Source organism: Calidris pugnax, unplaced genomic scaffold, assembly GCF_001431845.1.
Source record: "Calidris pugnax isolate Ruff unplaced genomic scaffold, ASM143184v1 scaffold102, whole genome shotgun sequence".
NCBI lineage: Eukaryota > Metazoa > Chordata > Aves > Charadriiformes > Scolopacidae > Calidris > Calidris pugnax.
The window spans coordinates 1,264,264-1,277,375 of record NW_015090846.1 but is presented as its reverse complement, the minus strand read 5'-3'; the positions used below and the strand labels follow the sequence as shown (position 1 = coordinate 1,277,375).

The window sequence follows — 13,112 nt, the reverse complement described above, 5'->3', positions numbered from 1 at the left end:
AAGGTGCATCACTTTGGGGCAAGGACACATTGAGAAAGGCTGTTTCCATCTCTAGCAGGTTGCGCTTGTCTTTTCCAGGACCAGAAGGACAAGGATTTCCACAGATTCAAAAGCAGTGATGGCTCTGGGCAGCCACCTGAACTATGGAAACCACATCCAAGTTTCCCTCATGTAATACGCTCCCTTTATTTTCTAACTGAACAACAGCTTTAACACACACAGCCCAGAAAAGCAGGTGCATTCCCAGAGGCTACCAGGCAGCAGAAGGCAGACACAGGGTTCTGATCTAAGGGCAATTCTGTCCTTTTGAGGAACACACAGAAAAAGCATACCCAGTCATTCCCCGAGGAAGCCTAGTCTCCATTTTGATATACCAGACAGAACCTCAGGCAATTGCTTCAAGAGCAAAGAGGTTAAAAAAAAAAAAAAAAAACCCAACCAACCTTTTTTAAGAGAAGCATTACAAGTGCCTGCTCTTGATAAACAAGTTATTCCTTAAAACAAGCACCACCACCTGCTTTCTTTCTTTAAGTCAGGAAAAAAAAGACAGCTTTCAGGAGTTGGCCTCTGCATTTCATAACATAAACTCCATGGCACTCGGTCAGTTGCTACAGATAAAGATCAGATCAAGGCAGTCCAAAGCTATCTCCAGGATCTAGTTAAGGGTTTATATTAACAGACTTGGGGACCAGCTCACTTAATCTACAACCAAGCATACACCGGCAACTGTGTAGCTTCAGAAGATTTATTTTTCAGTCCTTAAAGTAGACTAGTACTGCTTTTGCTTATAATTTTTCCTCTCCATTACAGTTTTGGTTTTCACGCAAACAGTAGTCAGAATGTTGTTGTTGGTTTTTTTTTTTATTTAAAAGTGCAGCCTTTGGCAGGAACAATCAGCCTAGTAGAGTTAATCATCTGTATTTCCTTTAAAAAAATTATTTATTAAACCGTGATTTAAAAAAAAGTTAAAAGCTGCCAAGAACATTTAAGAAAAGAGTAGGGAAAGGGCAAAGAGCAAACATCTGGATTCCAGAAATTGTGCATAGAGCAAGAATCCCTGCAGTAACCAGAGTGCGGATAGCACAGTCCCAGCAACATCTGGATCCCAGCTCGTACTCCACACTTAGAGCCGTTCTTATTTTGCAGACTTGAGGGCTCATCCATCAGGGAAACACACTCGATGGCCCAGGGGACCATGCTGAAACACATACAGGGAGGTCTGCACAAATCAGAGGGAGAGAGCAGCAGCGTGAGGACAGATGCTCATCTGCAACTGGTCTGGCAGGGCTCACAGTTTAGTCACCCAGCTTCCTTTCACCTGAAGGTTGAATTTCCCCTAGACCTTCCTGGGGGGCTGCACAGGCAAAACAGCAGGCTCATTCCTGCACTCAATGGGCAGGAGAGACAACCACCTCTTCGGAGGTTGGCCTCCTGATGGGCTCTAAGTAGAGATTTCTCAGGAAGGGGACCCCTAAGGCAGCTTTAAACATCCTCACTTGCAGTGGCTGGTGTTGGACCCACTGAGATCTGGCTGCAGATGAACCCACAGAGCAGGCAGAAGCTGCCCCTGTGATCAGCCATGCCCACCTCCAAGCTTAAATGCCCTGCAGGCAGACCTCTGGTGGCCAAGCACACCTCTGGTGGCCACTCACTTTCCCACATTCACCTAGCAGGTGACTAGGCCACAGAGGTGGGAGCCTGACTCATGTTTTGGTGAGGTCAGGAGGGGAAGAACTAGTCCAAAATCAGGAAGCGTAGGACGGAGCAGAGAAGGCACTTATTTCCAGCAAGGCCCTGTAGGAACCTGTTGTGACAAGCACAGCTCTGAATCCACATGCTGGGAGGAAAGTAGCTCCTCGTCTGAGAGATGCAGGAAGGGCAGAGGAAAGAGTAAAAATCACAGGATTTTTTTTTTTTTTTTGGTCTCACATTACACTTGGTGCTACAGCTCCTGTCTAACAAATCAAGTTGGCTAAGGGATGCAGCAGAAAGACACGAGCTGGGCGTCTCCAGCTTCCCTTGCTGTTCCTCTAAGGCAGGTTAGTTGAAAACTAGGACTGTCCACAGTAAAGAGTAACAAAGCACAGGTAACCTCTGTTACAGACCAGCAAAGCAAACAGTGCCAGCGTTTCAGCCCGTCCTCTTCAAGGGAGGCTGGCTATGTCTCTCTCTGGAGGTGGACCAGAAGGTTTTGGGTTGCTTTCATTGGCTTTTCCTTCAAACATCATGACCCTGCAAAATACAACAGACAATAGCAGTGAGAAGAGCAGGTTGCATCTTTACCCATCGCTGGGGGGAGAGGGGGAATTATCAGCTGAAAAAATAGCATCTGCTTTCTATGCAAAGGGCACCCGACAGTTAATGGAGGGAAAGCCAAGAGATGGCAGTGCTGCCAGCCTGGCAGCAGCTCTGCTTTTCCAGCAGCTTCCAGGAGTGGGTTCCCAAAGTGGTTTTCCTCTCAGAGCCCAGAGGATTAGCACGTTTTATTTAGACAGCCACTTCCGAAATCCCCTGGGCACACACTGCATGCCAAGTGCTCCTGATGCACAAAAGCAAGTACCTTCCCTGGCCCACCTTGTAATAACCACAGAGCAGAACAGTCAAAAGCCAACATCGAGCAAGTGACAGCAACTACAGCCGGGGAAGAGGGCAGAGACAGGGAGCAAAGCACTGGCTAGAGGAATCCTAAGCATTCTGCAACCACCAGCACTGTCTTCCTCCCCGAGGACTGCAGCTACGCGGGGAATGCCAGCTGCCACGCTGGATCAAAGGACTGCACCGCTCTTGGGACGAGTTTTACATTTCTGCTCCTGCTCCAAAGAGTCCAACAGACAATGGGGCGTCTGTTAGCAAGAGAAGGGACCCATCTGTGAAAGCTGCTGCAGTTGGGAGGAAGGATGGAAGATACGGGACAGGCTGCAGGCTCAGCTTGCTTCCACAGAGAAAGAAAGGAGGAGCAGGGATGACGGAAGTCTGCGTGTGCCTGGAAGAGGAGCATCCCAACAGGCAGACAGAGGGCACCCAGTGGGGAGAGGTGAGACTCATCACCAGCAAGCACATACCAGCTTAGAGAGACCACGTGAGAGGTGGGAGCAAGATCTTTCCCCCAACCTGCCCTGGAAGCTGGCTGTGCCTCTAAAGCTGCCTTCAGAAAGGGGTAAAGGGAGATGGAGAGGAGCCGCTCCTATTCATGGTGGTTACAGACACAAAAGCAAGGCCAGCCTCTGTGGCTGTGAAAGGAAAAGCCAGGCTTCAATGGGGTGGAGATTGAGCCAAGCAAGTGTTTGGAAGCCATTTGTTACAGCAGGACTTTCAGAGCCCTGTCGAGAGGGCAGAGGGGGCCGTGGGAGGCTAGTGCTGGCAGCCTGTACTGCAAAAAACCTCTCCCAGCACAAGCCAGCTGTTTCAAGCATGTGTCCCGTCTCCATCTACTGCCCGTCTCTCCGACATCAGGCAGCAAGGGAGCATCCTGCAGGAAACAGGAGCCAGCCAACTGGTGTTGGCAGGACCATCATTTACTGCTCAAGCCCTGCCACCGTTCACAGAGGGAGCCTGTGTCCCCAAAGCCAGCAGGAGCCACAGGGAAGAGCCGGGAAGAAGCCCCACAGTGCTGAGTGCCTGCACACCCTCAGGGAGAGGGGGAGAATCGCTCTGCTCGGAGCACGTGGGAGGAAGCCTGTGCTAACACACAGCAGGCAGCTCCGCTGGCAGCACTCTCCACTGCTCAGCCCAGACAAACTTATACACCCTCTCGTGTCTCTCTGCAAACTCCCCCTTCACGAAGATCCTCGTCTCCCCTCCACAAACACCAAACATCCACAGCTCCACCTCCAGCAGGCAGAACAGCTTCTGCCCCCGGCTCCCCCAACACACCACCAGCTCAGGTCCTGCATCTCCCCAGCTCCCACCCAGGGACACTCACAGTTTAAGCACAGCAGAGCGTTTCCCAAGCATGACGTTGACAAAGTCCTGGTACGAGATGGTCTCGCTAACCCCTCCCGTCACCTCAGAGATCATCTTCTTCAGTTCTAGGTGGGTCTTCGGGGCCCCCATCTTCTCCATCATCCTTTTGACGGACATCAAATCTGCAAAAGCAAGGCAATTGGTGCTGTCGAGAGGTTGGCTGAGAACAGACCAACCCCAAGGACACAGGCATGAGTTCCCATCACCTGCAGACCCTGAGACCAACAGCCCTAAGCTGTTGCTGGAAGCCAAGAGAAGCCTTCCAGTACAACCTGCTGCTGTGCTGCCCAGCACAGAGCATCATTTGTGCAGCTGAAGATAAAAGCACCAGACACACAGAAGAGGGACAACTCTCCAAGCACTCCAGAGACACGTGGGGACACTGCTCTCTAGTTCAGAGCGTGGTGCCAAGAATCACAAAGACTGGGAGGAGGGAAGCAACACCGGGGTTAAGGCTGGAGACAAACAGTCTGTGGGGAGCGGGCGCCCCTGCCCATCACCACAGGCCATTTCCTTCCATTGCTCCGCTGCCTGCTGAGACCTGCGGCCCCTTCCCTCCCGGAAAAGGCAGAGCAGCCCTGAGTCAGGCCCCCTCCAGCTCCCCACAGGCTTTACTTCGGCTGGAGGACTGGTGGAGGAGGGGAGAGAGGCAGCAGCCTCCTGGAAAGGCGCAGCATGAGAGTGATTCCACTTCAGGGCCTGGAGAAGGCTGGATCTTTACGTAACCAGCGCTTTCTGGGCCCAAACCAGGGCTGCTCAGCTGAGCCAGACTCACACCCAAGTCCCCTGCTTCCCTCCCCTCTCTTCCCAGCAAAGCAAAGCACTTCTCTGCACTAGAAGTGCTCATGGTTTTATACAGCTTCTGCTTCAAGCCAGGAAAAACCCAGGATTGTCCAAAGCCCTGGAGCTTCCCAGCTCTGGAAATGCTGAGGATTGAGAAAGCAGCCTCAGTGGAGAAACAGGGAGAAGGGGGGAAGAAAAAAAAACAAACAGCATTTAGAGCAGAAAGAAGTGGAGGAACTAAGCAAAGACTGAGGAGGAAAACAGGGCTGAGAAGAGCTCAGATCTTAAAGCAGGTGAGGAGAGACCGAGAAAGCTGAGAGGCAGGAGCTGGAGAGCCAAGGAAGCTCCTGGCTGGGGATGAAGAGCCAGGCAAGGCTGGAGGCAGGAGCAGCCCATGGGTTTTCCTCCCCAGCAGCAGCGCAGAGGGAAGCAGCAGATAGAGCATCAGACACTGCCTCAGCAGGTGGTTGCTCTTCCAGCCCCACACCAGCATCCCTGAGTCACTCACCAATCTCGCCTTGGTTGTTCAGGTCAAACTCCATGTACTTCTCTGGAAGAGACACAGAAGCAAGTTAGCAGGATGCTAGAGCAGGGGGTGTGGGGGGCTTTGGAGTGCTGCCTGCTTAGAGCAATGAAATAAGAGTGGGTTATCCCCTGATGCTGTAACTATTGCTATAGTGCTGAACACAAACAGTTCAGAGAGGGAGACCATCTCAAAACCTGTTTTTAGCACCCTTATCTCGATTCCAGGGCTCTAGAGTTAAGTGCTCTTTAATTGTGCCTGCTTTTCACTTAAGCTGAAGGAAAACACTGGCATGAGAACAAGGTATCAGCTAGCTGTGAGTAGCGTTAAAAGGTTTCCAGCCAAAAAAACAAAGCTCTGGAACAGCCTCCCAGAAGGAGTAGCAAGGAAAACAAACCCCTGAGTGCTCCCAAGATGAAGCTTGATCGGATTAGGAGGGGGATTAAATGACGTAGTTGACTCCAGTAGCAAGGGAACAGGCTCTGTGGTCCTCCCAACGCCGTGCTGCGCTCCCAGAGCAGCACCTGCCAGCAGAGATGCTCAAGGACCACATCAAGAGGGCAAAGCCAAGAACATGCCCAGGAGCAGTTACGCTGGAGCAGGTTGTTTGCCCTTCCAGCCTGCTGCCAAACATTGCTCAATCGGGCAACTCCAGCATCTTCAGAGAAAGGCAAGAGCCTGTGCAAGAAGGTCTGGTTTGCTTTGCAAGATAAAAGCTCACATGCTGTAACAGAGAGAACACTGATTTGAGTTAGAAAAATCAGGATTTCAGTCCAGTGCTGCTTCTGACCTTTGGAATGGCATACCTGTGTGCTTCCTACTCCCCACCCCCGCCTTGCTAGCTCTTCCCCATTTAGACCTTAAGCTCTTCAGGCAAGGATTTGTCTGTCTTACAGCCAATACAGCTCCTAGCACCGCAGGGGGGCCCCCATCATCTCAAGTTCTGCTAAATGAGAAAAGCAAGATGCCTGCTGCCACCATCCATCCACGCTGAGCTGGAGAAATCTCCACTTGCCCTGCAGTTACCGCTCACTCCCCAGAACAGCCTCGGAGGACTCAAAATAAGTGAGAGCTCCCAGGCTGCTCCTTTCCCCCCCAAGGGAAAAGACCTTTTGCCTCTGCTGCCAGGACACCAGCAAGCAGATGAGCGTGAACAGAGGAGCGGCAGGCTAATTTAAAGAGCCAAAGGGAAGAGGGGATATTTCACACATCGGAGCCCTCCCAGGACCTGTGCTTCTGCAGGAAGGTGCTGGGTTAGCTGGACTGGTGGGCAGCTCCAGGCAGGAGGCAGAGGAATGGCTTGGCATGCCTTCACCTGGGTCTCACCTGGTGGATTATAACCATCATGAGCTGACCAAGACAGACCTACAGGAGCAGCAGGTACAAGCTGAGGCCATTCATGCTTCAGGCAGGAATAAATGTCTCCCTTCAAGCAACCAATCCTAGATGAATTTGGGGCTGTCACACACGTGCTTAGGGGCCAAAGTGATGCTTCACGTGGAACTGGCTCTCCCCACACTCTGCCCCACTGTAAGGACTTTGTGCAAATGAACCACCACCCCCTTGGGCAGGGGTCAGGCACCTCAGCATGTGCTTGGGGACACACACCCTGCTCTGCCGTGTCCGTGCCCAGCACATGTTTTCTTTTCTTCTCAGCTGATGCTTAGCCCAACGCGCAGAGAACAGAGGCAGCTTTACATCACCGTGCTCTGAGCCCTCAGCTCGCACATTCATCTCTCCCTCCCATCCCAGCTGCAGGGATTTGGTGGGGCAAAACCCACCCATGGTCCCTCCCCCTCACAAACACATTTACACCAACACTGCACGGGGGCTCCCTGGGCTGGGCTGGGGAGGGCAGGGGGAAGGACAGCAGAGAAGAAACGCTCCCCCCCCTCATCATCATCACACAATGAACTGATTGTTGGAGGAGCCAGAGGAGGCGTTGGAGAGTGGGACAGGCCACGGAGGCAAACTCACGAGGCAGCAGGAGGAGATGCCAAAGGCTCTCGTTACAGGGAATTCTGCGCCTGTGACCTACAGTCGCAATGTTTGAAGAGCCCCGATTGTGATGGGAAAAATAATGCGGGGCTGCAGCCAAAAGCCAAAGCCACACAAAAGGCAACAGAAAAAAGGACGGGGAAGCACAGGAGGCTCCTCTGTGCCCAGCAGGGTAAGGGACCACAAAACCCCAGCCAGCTTCTTCCATGCTGGATTGGAGGCAAAGCCAAAATTCAAAAGGGACGTAGCAAACAATGCCTGAAATGGAAGCAAGGTCAGGCTTTATTTGGTTAGAGCCAGGCTGAGGCCAAACTTTGAGGGCACCATGACGTAGAAGGCATGTTTTCTCAACTGCCTTCAGCCACTGCTTGGAAAGAAAGTGGATGCACCCAGAACAACCCCGCCAAATCTTGTCCTGTAACCACTTCGGGGACAAGCTGCAGAGGACACCAGACTTTTTCTCTGTCCCTCATCCCAGCACATGGGCCAAACCTAAGCCCTAAGATCTGCTGACCCACTGGAGCTACGCTTTGGCCAGGGCTAGAGACACATTACTGCTGTTGCTTCTGGTACCAAGGGGAAGGACCAGATCAGACTGAAGAAACTTTCAGGGAGACAAAGTCCCCAAGTCCTTCAGGAAGCAGCTGAGACCTCAGCTCTGTGGGAAGTTGTCCTCCTCCTCACTGAAAAAAAAAGAGTTCAGCTACTGCATCGTCCATTGTAGCAGCTGGCTTGTCTAGGTATATCTAGACAGAAACTGTCCTCCCCTGCTGCTCCCCTGGGTTTTGCCCACGCAGCAGGTTTTGCAGTTAACAGCAGCCTCCAGGCAGAATGTCTGCAGGGTGACATGTCCCTGCCCTGCAAGTGGGGGAAGCACAAAGGCTCATGTGGGAAAATCACCTCTCTGAGGAGTTTCACCAAGTCCCACAAGCAACAGGGAGGCATCCATCCCAGCTCAGTCACTTGTGTTTGGCAGAGAATGTCAAGCTGGTAAGATCCAAGTGCTGAGGAAAAGAACCTGTTCAGAGCTAACAGTCGGGCTGAAAGGACAGGGGAGCCCTCAGGTCTCACCTTTGAACACTGCCAACTTTGTCTCCAGATCTTCTTCATCGCTGAACTTTGGGTCACAGAGTGATTCCTAAACCAAAAGAAGAAAAAAAAAAAAAGAAAAAAGTATCCCCAAGGTTAAAAATATCAAGGCAAACACCTAGAGGGCACGTACGAATGCAACATCAGCCAGAAGACCTATGCAGTTCCCAGAGAGCCACATCCCAGCAACAGCACCAGGAAACTCGAACATGGATTGAATCCCTCCACACCTTGTCATTAACATTCCAGTGCAAGGGGAATGCCTCTGGTGGCTCAGGTTTACAACCAACAGCTTGAGGGAGGAAACCAACAGCCTGAGGGAGGACTGGACCCCATGTGCCTTTGGAATAACTGCACGAAACCCCCATCTTCTTGCTCAGCCAAGGTTTCAGCTCCCCTCATCTCTGCTTAAGCGCACACAGCTTAAGCTGGGCCCCTATTCCCAGCAAGGGCTCCCATTCCTTGCAGAAAGCACTCTGATCTCAGAGATTTCAACCTCTTGGATAACTCTGAGGGGTGACAAATAGAACAGGGAAAGATTTCAGAACAACAGGCACCCAAGAAAGGATAGTGGGGGGAAAGAACAGGGTTCCCCACTCTCTCAAACTCTCTATCCATTTTCCCCCTGTCCTGCACAGGCTGGAAAGGAAATCCTAGGTCAGTTCTGGCCACTCGTCCCTAGCTCCACCTCAAAAACCTTCAGGTACCCAAGAGAACAGACCTCAGCTTGCCCGGCCAGCTCCACAGCTATGCCCTGCCAGCAACACCCCCCCCGCAGCTGCGAGCAGCAGGGTCTCTGCCCTCCCACTCCACCCAGCTCCAGCCAGCCCAGCACAGCTTAATAGCTTGGTCTGTGTTCAGCAACAACACCACATTCTTCGGCGTAGAAATCATTAACATCTGCACAGCTTGTGCGTGGCCTGTCCAGGATAAAAAACCCCTCCAGGGTTTAGAGTGGATAGAGGGCTGAGGTGTGTGTTCCTCACCACTGTTGTCCACGCTCACAAGGAAGCTCACAGGAGGAGGTCACCACGAGACTAAGATCTCTGGAACTGGTAGTACTGGGGCAGCACCATTTGTGATGGAGAGCACATCTCCCAAAGGAGCCCCACCTGCAGGCACATCAGGACTGCAGGAGGTCCACACAGCCATCACTAACCCAAATGCCCTCAGCCTCCCGAGCATCTTCTCATTTCTTCTGGAAGGAAGACAAACCAGCTATCCCCAGGTGTGATGAGCTGGGCCAGTCCAGCTGTGGGGCCAGCTCTGCCAGCACTGCAGCCCCCAGCCAATGCCTGATTTCTGCCTCCCCAGCCCCAGCTTTTCATGCCCAGTCACTGCCTGCCACCCTAACCCTCTGGCACGTCCTCTGGTCCCCTCCAGCCCATGTGCCTGCAGTGGCTCCCTCCTTCCTCACCAGGACAGGGGAGCCTGGACGTGCCCAAGGAGTCCAAACCTTCACTGCCAGCTAGCCACCCCTTGGGCGAGTGCTTTCTGGGCAGCTGAACTAAGGCTTTGTAGGAAGCCCACAAGGGCAGACGTGACTGTCATCCCCTCCTCCCGTCTCACAAACTCCAGATGGGACACCCAAGACCATACCCACTAAACCAGCGTGACCCAGACTTCCCTTATCACCATGGACACCAACTCAAATTGAGAACTGTGGTGAAAAGCAATGTTCCCAGTTCCTTCTTTCGCTTTCCTTTGCCAATTCAATTTCATTTATCTCAGCTATTTCTACCCAGGGGTATCACTTGCCAGCCCAACACAAAGGGCCCAATTCAGCTTTGAGACCTGGGCTCAGGCAGCAGCAGAAGTCACCAGAGAGCAGAGTAGTGTTACCTACTGCCATCACCACTGAGGACCTGCTGTAGAAGGAACTTGCCAAACATTACTGAGAACCAAAACAGGGCCGAGGCATCTCCCACCACCAGGTCACAGCTTCATTCCTGCGCTGCAGGAAGAGCAGGCAGCTTCCTCCGACCAGCAGGGCAGGGGATGTGAAAGCAGAGCACTGTATTTCTCCAGGAACAAGAAGCAGCACAGAAATGGTGAAGACCTGAAGACCAAAGGCTACATCCATACAGGGCAGCTGAGGGACACACATCCAGGGGTGCAGGGTGGGTGACGCTGCGCGCACACCCCCACCATCCAGTCCCCTTGCATTTCAACTGGAGGGGAGCTGGGCAACCCACCAGTGTCACAGCTCTGCTCCAGACTGGAGGAAGCAACAGGGGGGCACATTTCAAAGGCATTCCCACCCTCCACATTGTATGCAAGCCCGGCTGTGGCTGCGATAAGGCAAACACTCACAATAGCACACAGGAATTCAGTCCCCAGGGCCAGTGACTCAGACTCAGCCCCAGTGGCTGAAGTTCCTCTTAGAGCCCTTTGCTAAAGCTCCCATTTGAAGGGGCACGTTCTATTAATAAGAACTGCTTAATAAGCCCCAGCCTCTCCCCCGCTCCTGCCCTGAACAGCCTTTCTTGGGCAGAGAGACTTTTCTAAGCCAATAAATTCAGCCACGCACGTCCCAGCTACCTGCAAGGCAACGTGAGCAAAGCCAAATCCTTCCTTGCTCCCCAAAAAAGGCAGCTCCAGCCAGCAGGCCAAGCTCTCACCGGGCTGTTTAGGTGCCTAATTCCAGCCTCCCCGCATGGATGGGCTGGGAAGGGGCTGAGGGATGCTTGTGCCTGCCCTGGATGGAGAATCAGGCACCTGCTCACCGGCAGCAAGAATTCCTTCCCCACAGCCCAGAGCATTAGAGGGTAAAACTAGGTTGAAACTAATCTGTGCTGGATTAGACTTGCCACCTTGATGCACGAGGCTGAACAATGTGATCGCCGTTCCCCAGGATGAGGGGAGCAGCCAAGAGGGGATCCCAGAGGAGCGTTTCAGGCTGGAAGAGAGAACTCGATGGTAGGACTCAGCTGTCCTTCGGCAGCACGTGTGCGCTCAGGACACCGCCTGCCAAAGACCCTGATCCCATCGAGAGCTCTGGGGTAGAAACCAGCCAGGAAAACAGGGCTGGGAGGGACCTAATTGTTAGGATGAGACAATGAGATTAAGTCTGATAGGAATTCGGCCTGATGGGTTTTATCAGAAGCACTTTACAGATTTGCAGCCCTGGGACTTTTCAGGGTTTGGGAAACCCCCTCTCTGGCTCCAGCCACAGTATCAGCCCAGGTTTAAATATCAACTCTGTGCCTGATGGAAGTGTGAGCCACTTTGCTGCGTGCCCTGTCACAGCAAACTCCCAGCAGAGGAGCAGAAGCACAGCAGCACTGGGTTTGCTGCCCAGAGCTGCTCCAGCACAACAGCTGCTGGGGATCCGTGGGCAGCCACCACCCGTGCAATCTGCTGCTTGATTTCTAACTGCTCAAATCCCTTCTCCTCGCACTGAGCCAGCCCACGGGGCAGCAAGAAAGCAAACAAGCAGCTCCCACCTCCATCAGCAGGATGTAGCTCGTTTCATTTTTATCATCCAAACCTCACCCAGAGATAAAGCCTGCCAGAAGTGATGGCTACTTAGGGGAGAGATAGGAACCTGTCCCCTGTGTGGGAGGAAGAAGAACCCTCAGCCCTAGGGCACAGCACTGGCACATCAGCAGTGTCTACAGCTCTGACCAGCTGAAGGATCACGTATCCACCCTGTGCCCAAGTGATGCTGGAGGACAGCTCTGAAGCTGCAGCAATAGGTACAACACACTCCCTTCCTCCCCAGCCCAAGGGTCAACACTGCCTTGGCTGTGGGAGACACTTTAGACCCACCTACGCGCCTCCATGGCACAGGGAGCGACGTCTGCCTTCCAACAGCAGGTTTTAAGGGCTCCTTTTTAAGCCAAGTCCTCCTATTCTACACCTTATTCCACAGCACCTCTTTTCCCACTCTCATTCCCCAGCACCTCCTGGTTTCTAATCAGGTAATTCCCTCTCCAGTGACCTACATAAACTTCACCTCTACTGCCTCACCCCTGCCTGGAGGAACATATTGGCACTTTTTACTGTCAATGCGAGGGCAAGGCAAGCCCACCATCTCCTCCAGGTTCTCACCTTTTGCAGCTCTTTGATTTCTCCACCTGTAACACCAAGGTGCCTCCGGCTGTATCAGCAAGTCACCACCAAACCTACCTAGAAATCCCGTGGTTGATTGTTTCAAGGTTAAAACCTTCTTTCCACCCTCAGAATTGCCTTTGGCCGGGAGGGATGCCAACAGAGCTGCCCCCACAGGCCATGCCAAGCAAGGGACGGGGCAAACCCGCAGCTCCAGGGAGAGGACCTTGCCTGACCCTGGCATGAAGGGCACGAAGCCCAGCGCACTTTGCACTAATCCAGGAGCTGCCATTCCCCCTGCCCAAGGCTTGCAAGACATCCAACCGCCCTGGACTTCCCGTTCAACCACTACAATTAAAAACTAGAAAGGCTTCAGTCAGCTCTCCTGAGCAGCAGACACTCCTCGCTCCTGGAAGAAGAGGCTGAAGCGCTCGGGTAAGGCAGAGGGGAGCCTGGTGCTCTCCAGGAGAACAATAGCTCCTAGTCTTGCTGGACCACGTTCCCCATGGACCTTTCGTGGTGGCCGCCCACTGAGCATCCACAGCCCCGGGACCTGCAACCCCACGGGCAAAGGGGATGGAGAGCAGCGCCCCCACCTGCCTCCTCCACCCGGATTCCCCTCCGAGGGGGGCACAGGCAAGCAAGGGAGGGGCCAGCTCCCCCTGACCCTACCTTCTCCCCCCATCTCCTCCACCCCATCCCG

The 13,112-nt window shown here is 53.1% G+C and overlaps 1 protein-coding gene across 1 annotated transcript; it reads right to left on the bottom strand.

The window, feature by feature from the left end:
- Nucleotides 1-842: 842 nt before the first annotated feature.
- On the bottom strand, nt 843-8,412 carry AIF1L (allograft inflammatory factor 1-like). Its single transcript, XM_014943084.1, has 4 exons — nt 8,339-8,412; nt 5,255-5,296; nt 3,923-4,085; nt 843-2,232 (listed from the first exon to the last, which is right to left on the bottom strand). Exons 2-4 carry the CDS (start codon nt 5,286-5,288, stop codon nt 2,145-2,147), a joined length of 285 nt encoding a protein of 94 aa, XP_014798570.1. The 5' UTR covers nt 5,289-5,296; nt 8,339-8,412; the 3' UTR covers nt 843-2,144.
- Between the last annotated feature and the right edge of the window lie 4,700 nt (nt 8,413-13,112).